Raw genomic sequence first — 13,961 nt, forward strand, 5'->3', positions numbered from 1 at the left:
CTTTTTATTTTCCTTTATTGTCTGGGGGATATTGGGTAAATCAAGGTCCCCTGATGGGGCTCAGGATCCTGATTCGATTTGTGGGGTCCCGTTAGTAGCGAGGCAGTAAATTACTGCTACTTTGTTTGAACATTTTTTTAGCCACAGTACATTAGCTCCTTTTGTTTGCTTTTCCACTGACGGAGTGTATGGTTTTATTTGAGAATTTGTGTTTCTTGAATGTCTCATTTATAAATAATACAGGGTGTGAAATTCGAAGGTCACAGAACACAACCCGAAAAAGAAACCCTGAGTAACTTGGGGCATTCATGGCAAAAATCTTTCACAAAAAGCTTCACTTAGGTTGGATTTTTTCTATAAGCTGTGTGTGTGCAGTGAATATTGACCATTATCCATAAGGTAACTATATATAATAATCTTTTCCTGGCTCATCCAGCTATCTTTGTTTATTTGAAAGATTGATAGATCAGAGGGTCAAGGGACGTGTTTTATTGTACGTTTCTGGTCCAAATTTCCTGACATTTTTGGTTTTAAAAAAATAGACCTTTAAAAGGCACAGAAAGGGCTAATAAGAACCAGATCCTAAAGTGATGCTATGTCAAAATGTCAGAAATAACAGCTTTTCTTTGACTCTACAGCATTAATCTTGAGGCACATACCTTTCCATGCACCCTCCCTTTAATGCTGCACTTTTTCTACGTGGCTCTTTACTGCAGAGCAGCTTCTAAAGTGACAACAAAATCCCCTGATGGTTTTCAGTAGTTGGGTTTATAGCTGGATGTGGACATTTGTTTACCTATTCCAAATCACTTTTTTTGGGCGATCAAGTTTAGAGGCTTCCTACTTGTGCTATAAAACTGGTTCCTGAGTAAAGAAAAGCTTCATTTCCCCTCTCCAGATCGGAGCGTCAAAGTGACCTCGGAGACATCTGTCCTTAAACCTCAGAGTTTCAGTAAAAGGAGAGGCAGATGCCACCTCTCAAATGCACATGAAGAGTTCACAGTGCCGTGGAGAGGGATGAGTTGTCCAGTTCCCATCAAAGCAATAGGATTCTGGCTCCAGGTCATTTTTTGGAAGTCTGGTTTCCCTCCCTCCCTATGGCCCAGGGCTGTATCTAAACTGTTAATTATCAGAAAGCAGCAATTAGTTCTGAGAATCCCAAGCACGGGGTGAGTGTCACCCGTGGAGATCTGCAAAGCCATCGAGCCTCAGGCAGCCTGTTTGGGTTCAGGGAGTTATCCTGGGTGGCTCTGAGGCCTCTGGATATGTTTGGGAAGAGGAAACCCAGCTTCCATGTGCATCCCAAATTGAGTCCTGCACACACATACCACTGAGAAAACTCCTTGGAAATTTAGCTGGGCAAACAAAGGCATGGAAGGTTTCCTTTTGTCCCAAGACAGTTGTCACTGAATATCCCACACCATTGTCTGGACTTTTTTAGTGTTAATATTCTTCATATGGGTCACCAAATCATGAGTTGAGTGTGGCATCTCTTCCTCTGCTTTTATTCATTTAAAATAAGTGAAATTCCAGCTGGAAGTTTTCCTTTTGCCCCTTTTAATAGCAAGGATCTGGTGATCAGACCCACGGATTGGGAGTTGTCTGTGTGTTATAGGCAGATCAAGCAATCAGTGGTCAATCCTTTTTCCAACAGAGAATTATGTGCCCTGTCTATGGCTGCGCTTCCATCAGAAGTCCTGCTGGTTCCTTCTCAAGCTCAAAATTCCAGCTGACTGAACATATGGAACAGCCAGCAAGCCCCTCCAGCGACTTCAGGCTGGATGGGCTTCACGTTGTTCATTTTCTCCAAAGACAACTGGAGATTTTCTAATTCCATACAGAAAATTTCCAACAGGCTGAGCTCAGTGGTGGTGCCGATACTTGTGAGTATGGGACACTTGTAAGTGTAGCATCAGACTGGACTCTTGTGGATAATCCAGAGCACTGAATGAATGAAAATGCTGCTTTCCAGGCTAAGATATTAAATGGGACAGAGTGTGTCAGACCCTCCAACATGCCCAAGAGGCTCCTTCCTTTTAGATAGAGGTTTTCTAACTAATGATAACTCTTGTGTTATCATTCACTAAACAAATCTGTCTTGCAGTCACTGACTCAGACATTTTTTGGCATTTCTTCTTTCCAGTGCATGGTATGACAAAGAACCAGGGAACTGCTAGACCTTTTGGTTCACAAAGTTAATTCAAGGCCAGGTTGGATGAGGCTTGATCAACCTTGTCTAATGGAAGGTGTCCCTGCCCATGGCAGGGAGTAGAACTGGATGAGCTTTAAGGTCCCTTCCAACCCAGACCATTCCAGGATTCTATAAATGCCATAAGCAGCCTGTGGGACTGGTATCCCACCTGCCTTATTCCAGCCAGGTCAGGTGGTTGCTTTATGTGCTGCAGTGCAGGTTTGAATTTTCAAATTCAGAATTAAACAAGTTCTCCAGTCCAGCAGCTGGAAATGGTTCCCCACAGCTGCAGGTTTGCTTTAGAAAAGGTCTGGAGATGCTCCTTTGCAGGGAGGTGTGTTGTTACCCATCTGTAATGGAACTAACTTGGTACACCAGTCTCTGGTGCACCTGGATTAAAGCTGGTTTAGGCTTGAACAGAGACTTTAATTTTAACTTTTCTTTGAATATTCTGAAAGATCAGAAGGGCAAAAAGAAAAGGATAAGTGAAACAACAACTCTTCTCATAAAATGACCCTTTCAGGGTCTAATCCTGCATCCCCTTCGTGCTTTAAACACCTTGTGAAATCAGAAACATGCAGCACACACGGTGCTGGGGGGGATAAAGGTCTCCCTGTGGCCAGCAAAATCCCCTGCAAGCAGAGAGGGTGTTACTGCCCTAAGATGTGTCTGTGGTAATTTAAGATAGAGTAACCATGTGGTCACACAGGAGATTAACATTCCTTGGCCAGCCAGGACGAGCTTTTATTTTGAAAGCCACCTGGGTTCCACTTAAAAGTAGTAGAATATTTGAGGATTTATTACACTGGGCAGGCTCCTATTTAACAATGTCAAGACAGAGCTGTGGAAATCCACACACTTTTCTTCTTCTGAGACACGCAACTCTCTCCATTTCATCCTTGCACAGCTGTTGCTGCTCTGTAACATCAAACCAGCAAAAAGTTTGGCCATGAAAGATACCTAATATTTGGGTTTTATATGCAGTGTCTCCAATTTATGTGCTCAGAATCATGAAGATGACTTATGATGTGTTGTGTTTGCCTTGGCAACGGCTCAAACCCAGAAATATATTTCAAGCTTGGCTTTCCAGATATTATCTCAAGTCATTTAAAAGTTCATTATAGGGCACCCGCTAGTGCTGCTCCAGTAAAGGAGCTGTCAGCATTTTTCAAGGGTTTATAACTCAGCCATTAAAAAAAAACTCTCTGTGGGCTGAAACTTGGCATTAGGGGTCTGGGCCCAGCAGTAAATTGTTTTTACAAATTAAAAAAAAATCAGTTGGACTATTATTAAATTATAGGTGGGCTAAATTTTATTTAGAGCTCTTTACTTCTGTAAATTAAATCATTTCCCAAATGTTTTTATAGAGTGCTGCTCTTAAATATGGATAGGCTTTTGTTATGTGCTTGAAACCCTGAGATTTAACTTAAAATATAATAGTAGTGCTTATCCCACCATAGCACTTTTCACCTTCAAAGTGCTTTATGAGCATTATCTCATTAATGTCCATAGCAGCCTCCCCATGATGTAAGAGGGATTATTATCCTCGTTTTATAGCTGCAGAGATTGAGCCAAAAGGTTTAAGGCTGTTTTTAAAAGGCCTTGGTTGCATAAATCCCATGTGAGCTTTGATTGGCTTTGGGTGTCTACTTCCCTTTGGCTCCTCTAAAAATCACAGCTGAAGTGATTCACCCAAGACTACTCAGAGCCAGGATTAAACTCAGACTTTCCAAAGGCCAGTGCCACTGGACTGGTTCATTCTCAGAAGTGCAGCAATTACTTTGTCCATGAGAACCATCTTGTTTCTAAGAAATTATTCTTTAGGTCAGAGGAAGTCAACTCTGGGCATCTGGGGAGCTCCTTGAAGGCAGAGAGACTGTCAGGTGAAATATGGTGAGATAGTTTGGTTGCTCCAAGCCCTGTCCAACCTGGCCTTGGACACTTCCAGGGATGGGGCAGCCAAAGCTGCTCTGGGCAGCCTGTGCCAGGACCTCACCACCCTCACAGCCAAGAATTTCTCCTTTGATGGGCTTTGGTAGGTGAGAGTTTGACACAATTAATAAAAATAAAACTGGGTTTCTTTTTGGCCCCTCAGTGCCAGGGAAGGACAGTGATGGATGTTTTTGTGCATGCCAGGGAAGGAATGCTCGTAATTCTGTATGCCTCAGTAACATCCAAGGTTTTCTGGGAACTTGTTTTTGATCTCAAAACTCCTTTATCTGTGAGAAACATCTTCTCATGAAGCTTCCAATGGCTTGAAACCTGCCCTGTTTAAATCTCATCTCAGGTGAGCTGCTTGATCTGATTTATGATTCAGGTGCTGAATTTATGGATTTGAGGATTAAGCTAAGCTGAATTTAGCAGATGCATTTTGTTTTGGTGTTTCTGTAGTGGCTCAAGGAGGAAGGTGGAGAACAATTAGAGAAGTCAGAAGCTAGAGAGAAGTTGTCCCATAGCTCTTGCATTACAGCCCTTATTTTTCACTGACTTACGGTTGCTACTGGTACCTTAAAATCCTTTTCCAGCCTTTGGAAACCTGCCCTACATTCTTACTCCTCTATTTGCCTCTCCTGTATTCCACAAGACCTTTTTCCCTGTTACACTGTGGATGTCTGGAGCAGCCCCTGAAACATTATCAGGAATTATATAAATGGCTGTGGTATAGAAATGTTACATTGGGTAATTAACTGCGGTTCTCCAGTTCCAGGCTGTTAGTGGGACTTTATTAAACCCAGATTGTGGAGGGAACCCAGGCTGACTTAAACTCTGCTTCCCAGGGAGGTTATTAAGATGGCAAGTCAGAAACATTTCTAGCCTTGAGATGGAGCTTGGAGAATGATTCCGGGGAGCTGAAAAGCCAATCTGACACCCTGGAAAGAGCCATTGAGCCCTGTGGTCTGTCTGCACCCAGGGCTGGGATCTCTGCCCTTTTAACCCCATACACACATTTCCTAAGTAACTGGATCCATGGGAGCATAGAAACAGCTGTATTTGCATCAAATCATGGAATTTTTAAGGTTGGAAAATACTCTCAACCAACACCACCACGTTCACCACTAACCCATGGCCCCAAGTTCCACATCCACGTGGTTTTGGAACACTCCCAGGGATGAGGACTCCACCACTGCCCTGGGCAGCCCATGCCAATGCTTGACAACCCTTTCCATGAGGAAATTTTCCCTAATATCCAATCGAAACCTCCCCTGGCACAACTTGAGGCCATTCCCTCTCATCCTGTCACTTGTTACCTGGGAGAAGCAGTTTCATACCTGCACATTAAAGGGTTGGTTTTTTCCACATATATGTGGAAAGAAAATTACGTGGCAAGGCCAGTGTTTGTCCTCAATGGCTCCTGGGGACCAGCTGAGGACAGGAATGCCCTGTTCAAAGTGCTGTGCAAATCCAGGGAAGCGCTGGCGTGTTCGACAGATGGAATACAAAGGGAAGAGATATTGCTCTACACAAACCATAATGAAGGGAGTAGCTGGTAAAGCCATGATTACAATAAGTAATTAGGGAAGTGGCTTACTCCGGTGAGTTAGTTGGCTGAGCTGGTTCTCTGCATGCTGCAGGGGTTGTGCACACCTTTAGGAAGGCTTGTTGCTGGAGTGAATGGTGGGTGGACCTGAGAACGGTGGAGCGGGAGCAGCACAGCACAAGGTTGTGAACTCCCCACCCCTGGAAGTGCTCAAGGCCAGTTTGGAGCAACCTGGTCTACTGGAAGGGGTCCCTGCCATGGTAGAGGATGAGAATGATCTTGAAGGTCTCTCCCAACCCAAACCATTCTGGGATTATATGACTCCAAGTTCACTTACTGATACAGGCTTTTCTTGACCTCTTGGGCTGACTCTGAGAGTGCAGGAGCTGGATACGACCTGGATTTCCCATTCCCTGGCTGCCCTGCTGAGACAGCCAGGGTCTGATAATGCTTTGGACCACTAATGACCACTGTTAGGTTTGAACCTCTGACATGGAGATGAAAGCCTGAGCGTCCCATTCACTGATCCCAATCCCTCCCACTCTCTGCCTTTAGAGGATTTAATTAAATGTTGAATACAGTTTACTAGAAATAGGCCTCTTCCTGAAGGATGCAGAGTGAAACAGCCCTTGATAGGAGAAGGCAATGCTTGGGAATGAATTAGAAGAGGTTAATTTTGATTTAATATGATATTTTAAAAATCTGATTTAATTTTGCATAATTTTGATTTAATTTGATTTTTTGATCATGAGACCAATTTCAGGTTGAAGATAAAGTTTAGTGCTCTTAGCAATGGACATACTGACTGAGAACAAAGTCTCCTCCTCCTGAATAGGATCCTTATTCCTCATATTTGCAGTTAGTGATTACAAAGTCATTGACAACACACTGTCTGCACTTCTTTGTGAGTCAGTTAAAAATGGCTCCAAGACAGGATCAGAGAATCCTGGAATGGTTTGGGTTGGAAATGACCTTAAAGCTCATCCAGTCCCACCCCCTGCCATGGGCAGGGCCGCCTTCCACTAGACCAGGTCGCTCCAAGCCCTGTCCAACCTGGCCTTGGACACTTCCAGGGAATGGGAATCCACAATCTCTCTGGGCAACAAGATCTTCACTTCTGAGCAATTAATTTCATATATTCCTATATTTTGTGGATCCAAACATGAGCAGAGGCAGGTCTGCATCAGAATGAGCAGCTGGAGCTCTGATACGTGTTTTTCACATTTACTGGTTGGCAAAAAGAAAAAATAAAAGCCAAAAGAGAAGCAGTGTTACCTCTTTTTTCTGTGTTAAATGAAGTCAAATTGGATGATGTTGAGAAAGTAGAGGGAAACCTGACAGTGACTTCCTTTGTTTCCCTTCAAAGACGTTCAGAGCTTTCTTCAGAATGACATTCCCTGCTCTGGAGCTCTTTATGCACCTTTTTTCCTCTCTGTGTCCCAGATTACTTCCTGACGCTGGATGAGCCCATGAACAACATCACCACCACACTGGGCCAGACAGCAGAGCTGCACTGCAAGGTCTCTGGGAATCCCCCTCCCACGGTGCGGTGGCTGAAGAACGACGCTCCGGTGGTGCAGGAGCCCCGCAGGATCTCCTTCCGTGCCACCAGCTACGGGTCCCGCCTAAGGATACGGAACCTGGACACCACGGACACCGGCTACTTCCAGTGCGTGGCCACCAACGGCAGGAAGACCGTGTCCACCACCGGGGTGCTGTTTGTGAAGTTTGGTGAGTTCTCTCTTTGGAAAGCACTGGGAAAGGTGTGTTTGTCCACTGAAAATGAACACACTGATGTACTAGTGTCATGGAATCATTAAGGTTGGAAAAGCCCTCTTAAGATCATCAAGTCCAACCATCAGTCGTGTTCACCACTAATCCATGTCCTCAAGTGCCACATCCACACGTTTTTTGAACAGTTCCAGGGTTGGTGACTCCACCACTGCCCTGGGCATCCTGTTCCAACCCTTTCCATGAAGAAATTTTCCAGAATATCCAGTCTAAACCACCCTTGGCACAACTTGAAGCCATTTCCCCTTGTCCAGTCTTTTGTTCCCTGGGAGCAGAGCCCGACCCCCACCTGGCTCCACCTCCTGTCAGGGAGTTGCAGAGAGTGAGAAGGTTCCCCCTGAGCCTCCACTAATATGGTACCTGACTGGATTCAGACCAGAGGGGAGAAAACATTTTATTCTCAAGTGCCTGAGTGACCTTTGTCCCTCATGAGTGAGAAATTTCAGCTTGCACAACAGACTGAGGGCATGGTACTGAGATACATAGGTACCTGTCAGGTAAAATAAGCACTTTTTCTTCCAAGTATATGTTGAGATAACTGCCTTCAAAGCTGATCTTACAGCTGAGAAGATTCCAAACAAGAAACAGGTTTAGTGTGTCTTCTCTTCCACAGTTAGGGGAAATAACTTACTGAGATGAAGATATTTGCACAGAGTGCTGCTAAATCCTCTTAGAAGCGGGACACAATGAATCATCTATGTGATGAGTTTCATAGTCTTTTTTCATAAACCTCCCTCATTTTCTAATTTCTGATAAGAAATTAATCCTTAGATGTTCTCCTAAGGCAGTTTGGAATGGGGGCTGAGTTCCTCACCTGTTTATTATCCTCCTCTTGCAGCCCATCAGTGCTGCAGGATCCAGGCTTGTCTGTGGGCCTGAGGAGCTGCCACTCCTCTGCTCAGCTACACGAACCACATCCCACATGACAGACTGTTACTTTTATCTTTTAAAAGCTTTTCAAAAGCTTCCTGTTCCCACCTCACCATAACTCATCCCGCTGTTTTTCTTCTGTCACTTTTCCAGGTCCCCCGCCAACAGCCAGCCCAGGATCCTCGTAAGTTGTTTCATGTCTGTTGTATCTATTCATTAATCTTCCATTTCAGCAGTCAGAAGTTCATTTGTCATCCTGTGTGACAGGAGCACTTTTACATTCTGCTTTAAGTCAGATAGGATGGTAATTTATTATAACTGAATTATCTGTCTCGTAGCTGTATTTTCATATTGTCATGTCAACTCCTATTTCTTATCCTAGACTTCTTAATTTCCAATATTACTGCCTTTAGATCCTCTGGTGCCTTCAGTCCTTGAGCTGATTTCAGTGCACTTCCAGGTGCTTCATGCATGTCACAGCCCAGTATAGAAAATATTTATCGCTACAAGTAGATTTTACTACCAAGGGGCTTCTTACTGATTTTAAGGGGACTGCTGGTCGTAAACTGTGTCTGTATCTATCTGTACCTGCATTAGTAAACTGTCTTAAACCTGACTTTTTAAAGATTGAGTATGTGGATGGGAGCAGTGGCTGTTGGTACAGCAGCTCCCTGTTTCCTGGAGCTCAGGTTTGGCTCCTGCTGCTGGGGCTGAGCACTTGCCACGTTGTATTTTGGCAGTGGAGCTTCTGTCTTCGGCAGGTTTTGAGAATATACACTTTTATCTCCTGTTTCAAAACACATTATCAAACTTACCTTTTGTAGCCCCTCATTGTGTTTCAAATGTGATTTTCACTTGTCCTGAAGTTTGAAATGAGTTTTGTAGTGGTGTGTCCAGCTTATTCACATCTCATGTGTGGAAAAATAATGAAAATCCACCTCTCCCGGTGAGGGTGAGAAATACAGAACCAACTAAAACACAAAATGAAACTCTTAATATAATTACAAGAGATGCAAAAACTTGAGGATTTGAACATTCCTGGCTCCTTATGGCAGATCTTTCCCAAAGCGTTGCAGAGGATATAAATTAGGAGGAGCATCTGACCACAAAAGGACATGCGAGGATGCCCTCTAATGGAACATCAGAAAATGTGGTTTGTCTCCCCTTGTGAAGGTGCCTGACAAGGAGTTGGAGTTTGTTTTGGGAGGGGAGCTCTTTGCTGGGATTTCAGCTCCATTTTGTGATTGTTCTGGGGAGGAAATCACGGTGCCTTGGGGAGCGGGGGCTGCTGAGCTCTTCAGCAGTTTGGAGACTTAATGAATGAGGTGAGAAGATGAGTATTTTGTGTCTGCTCCCACCTAGTTTGGGGTTTCTGAAATTTGTGAGGTTGAGCAAGACATCCTTGGTGGTCAGAAACCCACGTGAACACAGAAAGCAGAGCTGTGCTGGAATTTCACTGTCCGGGCCGCTCAGGATTGCCTCGCTTTTTAAAACAAACTACATTTGGGAACCTTTTTTCCCATTTTTATTTTCTGGCAGGATTTGAGGGTTGCTTTGCGCCCCTGCAAAAAAATGAAATACCACAACTTAACCAGCTAAAATACAAACACAATGAGAAAAGGTGAAAAGAAAGTGAGATGTCCTCTTTAGTTTTGATTTTATAATCGTGCCTTATAATTTTGTAAGCATAAAAGATATTTAGTCACACTTCATTACCCTGGGAGGTTGTGGCTCTGTGTGGTGAGAGGTCACATTGTGCTAAACATTGGCGGGAAATACATCCAGAGAAATAAGCAGAGGGATCTGTTTTACTGAACAGAGAACATTTACATTCCTCTAGAAGCCAATCAGATTTAATCTAGGAAATCAGAGAATCAAGAAGGAGTTTATGACAAAGAAATTACTTGGAACTTGTTTTAAATGAGTGAAAAAACGAGTCCATGCATGTTGTGTTGAACCTCATTGATAGCATGAGTGCAAGAGCCTTATGGATACAGGTTAGGCCCAATTGTGGGAGGGAAAATTGGAAATAAAGGAGGGAAATTACCTCAAAATCTGGTCCCCACTCTTTGTTGTTCCTTCCATGCGAACAATACCCTGAATATTGGATTTTGTGACCTTCTCAAGTGTAGCCTTCTCCCTGTACAAGTTCACAAAGGAATTTGTAGATATGCAATTAATTGATCTGCTTTTATCTGTGAAAACCAACCCCGGTTTTCAAGTTCTCAGGTGATAGGTTAGTCCCCTCACCATCCTCCCTCCAGGGATGGGGAAATACTTCCTTCGGGAATAGTCCTGGAAGCTGCGTGATAAAACATCTTCCTACCATGTTTTTGAAAGTTAAGTCATTAATCCTGGTGCTGTGGCTAAACTGGTTGTGGATCCATGGGTTCAGCTGATTTTCATTCCCTAGAATACATCGATGGGAATCTGTGTCTCCTCCTTGCTGTGCCGGTGGGGCTGGTGCTGCTCTGAGCACATGGACACTCCCTGTACATCTGGGGACATATCAGAGTGGTTCAGATGAAGGCTAAATCTGGAAAGCACTTCGGAGGATGTTGAGGAAATGAAAACTTGTACTTGCATAGTGTTTGTGCCTTATCAGCATCAACTCAGAACAAAACTGATGGCAAGTAGCAGCCTTTTCCCTGGGCCTGCTTTTCCCATGTCCTCTTTATCAGCCTGCCAGGAGGGGAAGGTTCTGTTCATTTACAGATTTAATTTGAAGATCGTGTTTTAAAAAAAATCCATGTGCTCAGCACTTTTTCTTGGCATAATTTATAGGAGCAGAGCTCTGCACTGATGTGAGAAATAGATGGGCCAAGTGTAGCTTAAAAATGAAAAGGTTAAATGGTGACTTCTGTAAAAGAAGGCAGGCAGTGCTAGATAATCGAATAATTCATGTGTGTGTTACATGTTTCTGCTTTCCCTAAGCACTGGTAGAGTTATCCAGAGCCAAAAGTCTGATTTTACAATCAGTCTGAAGCAAATGAAAGAAAATCCAGCAGTGCTGTCCCTGAGAACGTGAGGAACCCAAGGTATTGCTGGGGTGGGAAGCACTGCCTGACCTGAACGTCCTTCCTTTAACTCTCCCATTTTTGGCAAAGGTCAGCTGTAAACCCTTATCTGGGGGTTATCACATCCCATTAACCTGCTCTGCTGCTCTGACTTAGCTGGAAGAAGCTTCTTTTGCTTTAAAAAAAACCCCAACAACTCCCACTCCTGCTTCATAAATAAATCATTATTTTATCTCGTGTTGTGCCGGAAGGTGCCACAGATCCAGTGCCAGCTCTAAGGAGCTCAGTGAGCTGTGGGGAAAGCAGGAATGCCTCTGTCCTGCACTCCGGATGCATGGCCAGGAACCAGCTCTGGCTCCCAGACTCCTGGAATAGTTTCCATAAAGTGGATGGTGTCAAGGGCACCTCCACAGCAGGCAGGAGTCTGGGAGGGGCACATGGGGCACAGGGCTCTGGCTGAATCTGGGTGTAAAAGGCCACCATCAGCTCTGGTACCCCCTTCTTTTATCCATGGGATTTATGAGTGTGGACTCCAATTGGATTAATTTAATAATTTGAGGATGATGAAAGAGAGCATTTAGTGGTTAACTCGTGTACTTGTGCATCTTTCTGTGTGTGTCTGTATATTGCGAATACAAATATATTATAGAATGGTTTGGGTTGGAAGGGACTTTAAAGATCATCTTGTTGCAGGGACACCTTCCACTAGCCCAGGAATATGCACCAGTCTAGCCATGGCTTCTAAAAATGTCTTGAAAGATCATAACTTTAGCATTATTTTTTAAGTTCTTGTGCTTCACATCATTGTAAAACTCACTTTATATCCATGATACATCCACAGCAAGGTTTGGTCCTTTAAGGACATAGCAGTGTGTATCTTCACCTCAGGTCATGAAACAGATCGAAATCAGAACAGGCTGAGGTCAAAGCACAGCAGATTCCTGGAGATGAGAGAATCTGATGTAACAATTGAGATACTTTGGCCTGGGAAATGGTTGTGTGCCCAATCTTTTCCATTATTATTATTTTTGTCTCATTCTATATTGTTTCCTCTTCCTGGAGTGAGGGCCCTGTGCTTGCCCTGAACTTCACCCACTGCAGGAGAAACTCTGGGTACAAATCACTGAAATTAGAGGTGATGGAGCACAGTTCAAGAACTGCCACAAGAGCTCTAGTGGGAGAGAAAATTAAACCTGCAGTTTACATGGTCTGGTCTAAAAATGAGCTGGAAAAACCCTGCTGGAGCGAGTTCCAGTGGGAAGAGTTCAAGAAAATGATCTCTGTGTTAGAAAACCACACACAGTTTATTGTGTCATGAGCACGTTCCAAGAAGGTTTAACCTGCAGGTGAAATAGTTCACTCAACAACACAGACTTTTGACTTACTGCAGTGGAAACATCGGAAAATCAGTGTGGCACCTCTCGGGAGTATTCTGTGAATTCACAAGGCATGATGTTTTAGGTTTTAAAGGAGAAAAATGACTGGCTCATCAATATTCCCGCTCTTGGATGTGCAGTGGTTGCTGTGCAACAGCGGGAATGTTGATCAAACTGGATGTGGATGTCATGGACTGGCACCTCCCGAGCAGAGAATATAAATTCCTTGTGTCAATATTGCTCTGAAACAGTCCTTTTATTCTTAATAGAGCCTCTTGTATATCTATAACCTTTATTTTCTTTATTTAAGCACTGGGAATGAGAAGGGGAGAAAAAGAGGAGATGAGAGGGCTGTAATTTTAAGGGGCACTTGATTCATAAAATCAAATGGGGTTTATGATTCCCAGAAATAGCTTGGAAAGCTTATGAAACCTCAACCCTCCCAGGATTCCCTCATCTTCTTTTTCAGTGATTAAGATTTTTTGTATTATTTTTTGCTTGTAGTGAAACACATGTGGGTTTTTTAATAAAACAGATCTTTATGCAGTGGCTCTGCGTGGCTGGATGTCACCATGGTCCCTTCAATGAGAAAACACGTAACCACTGGCCAGCATCCAGGAGAGACCTGGCCAACTGTGTGACTGTGCATTTCAGAGAGTAACAGAGAAATTTTGGCCATAGAAGTTAAAATTTATAGAAGAAAAAAAGCCAATAAAGAGGCAAGAGCAGATTCATCCTGAGACTGAGCTCCCAGCCCACAGAACCCAAGGCTCTGCCCCCAGGAGGGTGCCAGGCTTGACCCCGAGAATCTTGGAGGTGTGTTCATTTCCAGTCCTGTACCATGTTTTTGGCTGTCACAGAAGCTCCCTCCCTGCTGTTCAGTGATGATGGAAATTTTGGATGAGTACTGAACACAATTCCCACGAGTTTTGATGCAGGATCTTTTATAGCCCCGCTGTGTGTTGGTACAACAGCTTGTACCTGTGGCCTGTAGGATCTTAGACACAAACTCGAAGTGGGATATTCCATGTGGAGGCCAATATAAATATATTTGGGAAGAAAAAACCCACGTGGTGCAGAGTTGGAGTGTGAGTGGCTGATGCTGACAGAAACCATGTCACATCCTGCTGCATTACTTCATCCCAGTGAAAATAATACTCCCTCAGTTTTGCCAGAGGCTGGGAGTCAGGTTATCTACTGTGAGCATGTCAGGGGGGAATGGGAATGTTTCCAGGGAA

General features: G+C 43.8%; 1 protein-coding gene across 3 annotated transcripts in view; it reads left to right on the plus strand.

Annotated features, from left to right (window-relative positions):
• ROR1 (receptor tyrosine kinase like orphan receptor 1) overlaps positions 1-13,961 on the plus strand; it is a 146,972-nt gene that overhangs the window by 102,705 nt on the left and 30,306 nt on the right. For all 3 annotated transcript variants that reach the window (XM_051797920.1, XM_051797936.1, XM_051797927.1), the window contains exons 3-4: positions 7,113-7,400; positions 8,484-8,514. In XM_051797920.1, the coding sequence (XP_051653880.1) occupies positions 7,113-7,400; positions 8,484-8,514 (319 nt within the window). The remainder of the gene's footprint in view (positions 1-7,112; positions 7,401-8,483; positions 8,515-13,961) is intronic.

The sequence above is a fragment of the Manacus candei genome, unplaced genomic scaffold (genome assembly GCF_025592945.1).
Source record: "Manacus candei isolate 608988 ecotype Guabito, Panama unplaced genomic scaffold, ASM2559294v1 h1tg000005l, whole genome shotgun sequence".
Taxonomy (NCBI): domain Eukaryota; kingdom Metazoa; phylum Chordata; class Aves; order Passeriformes; family Pipridae; genus Manacus; species Manacus candei.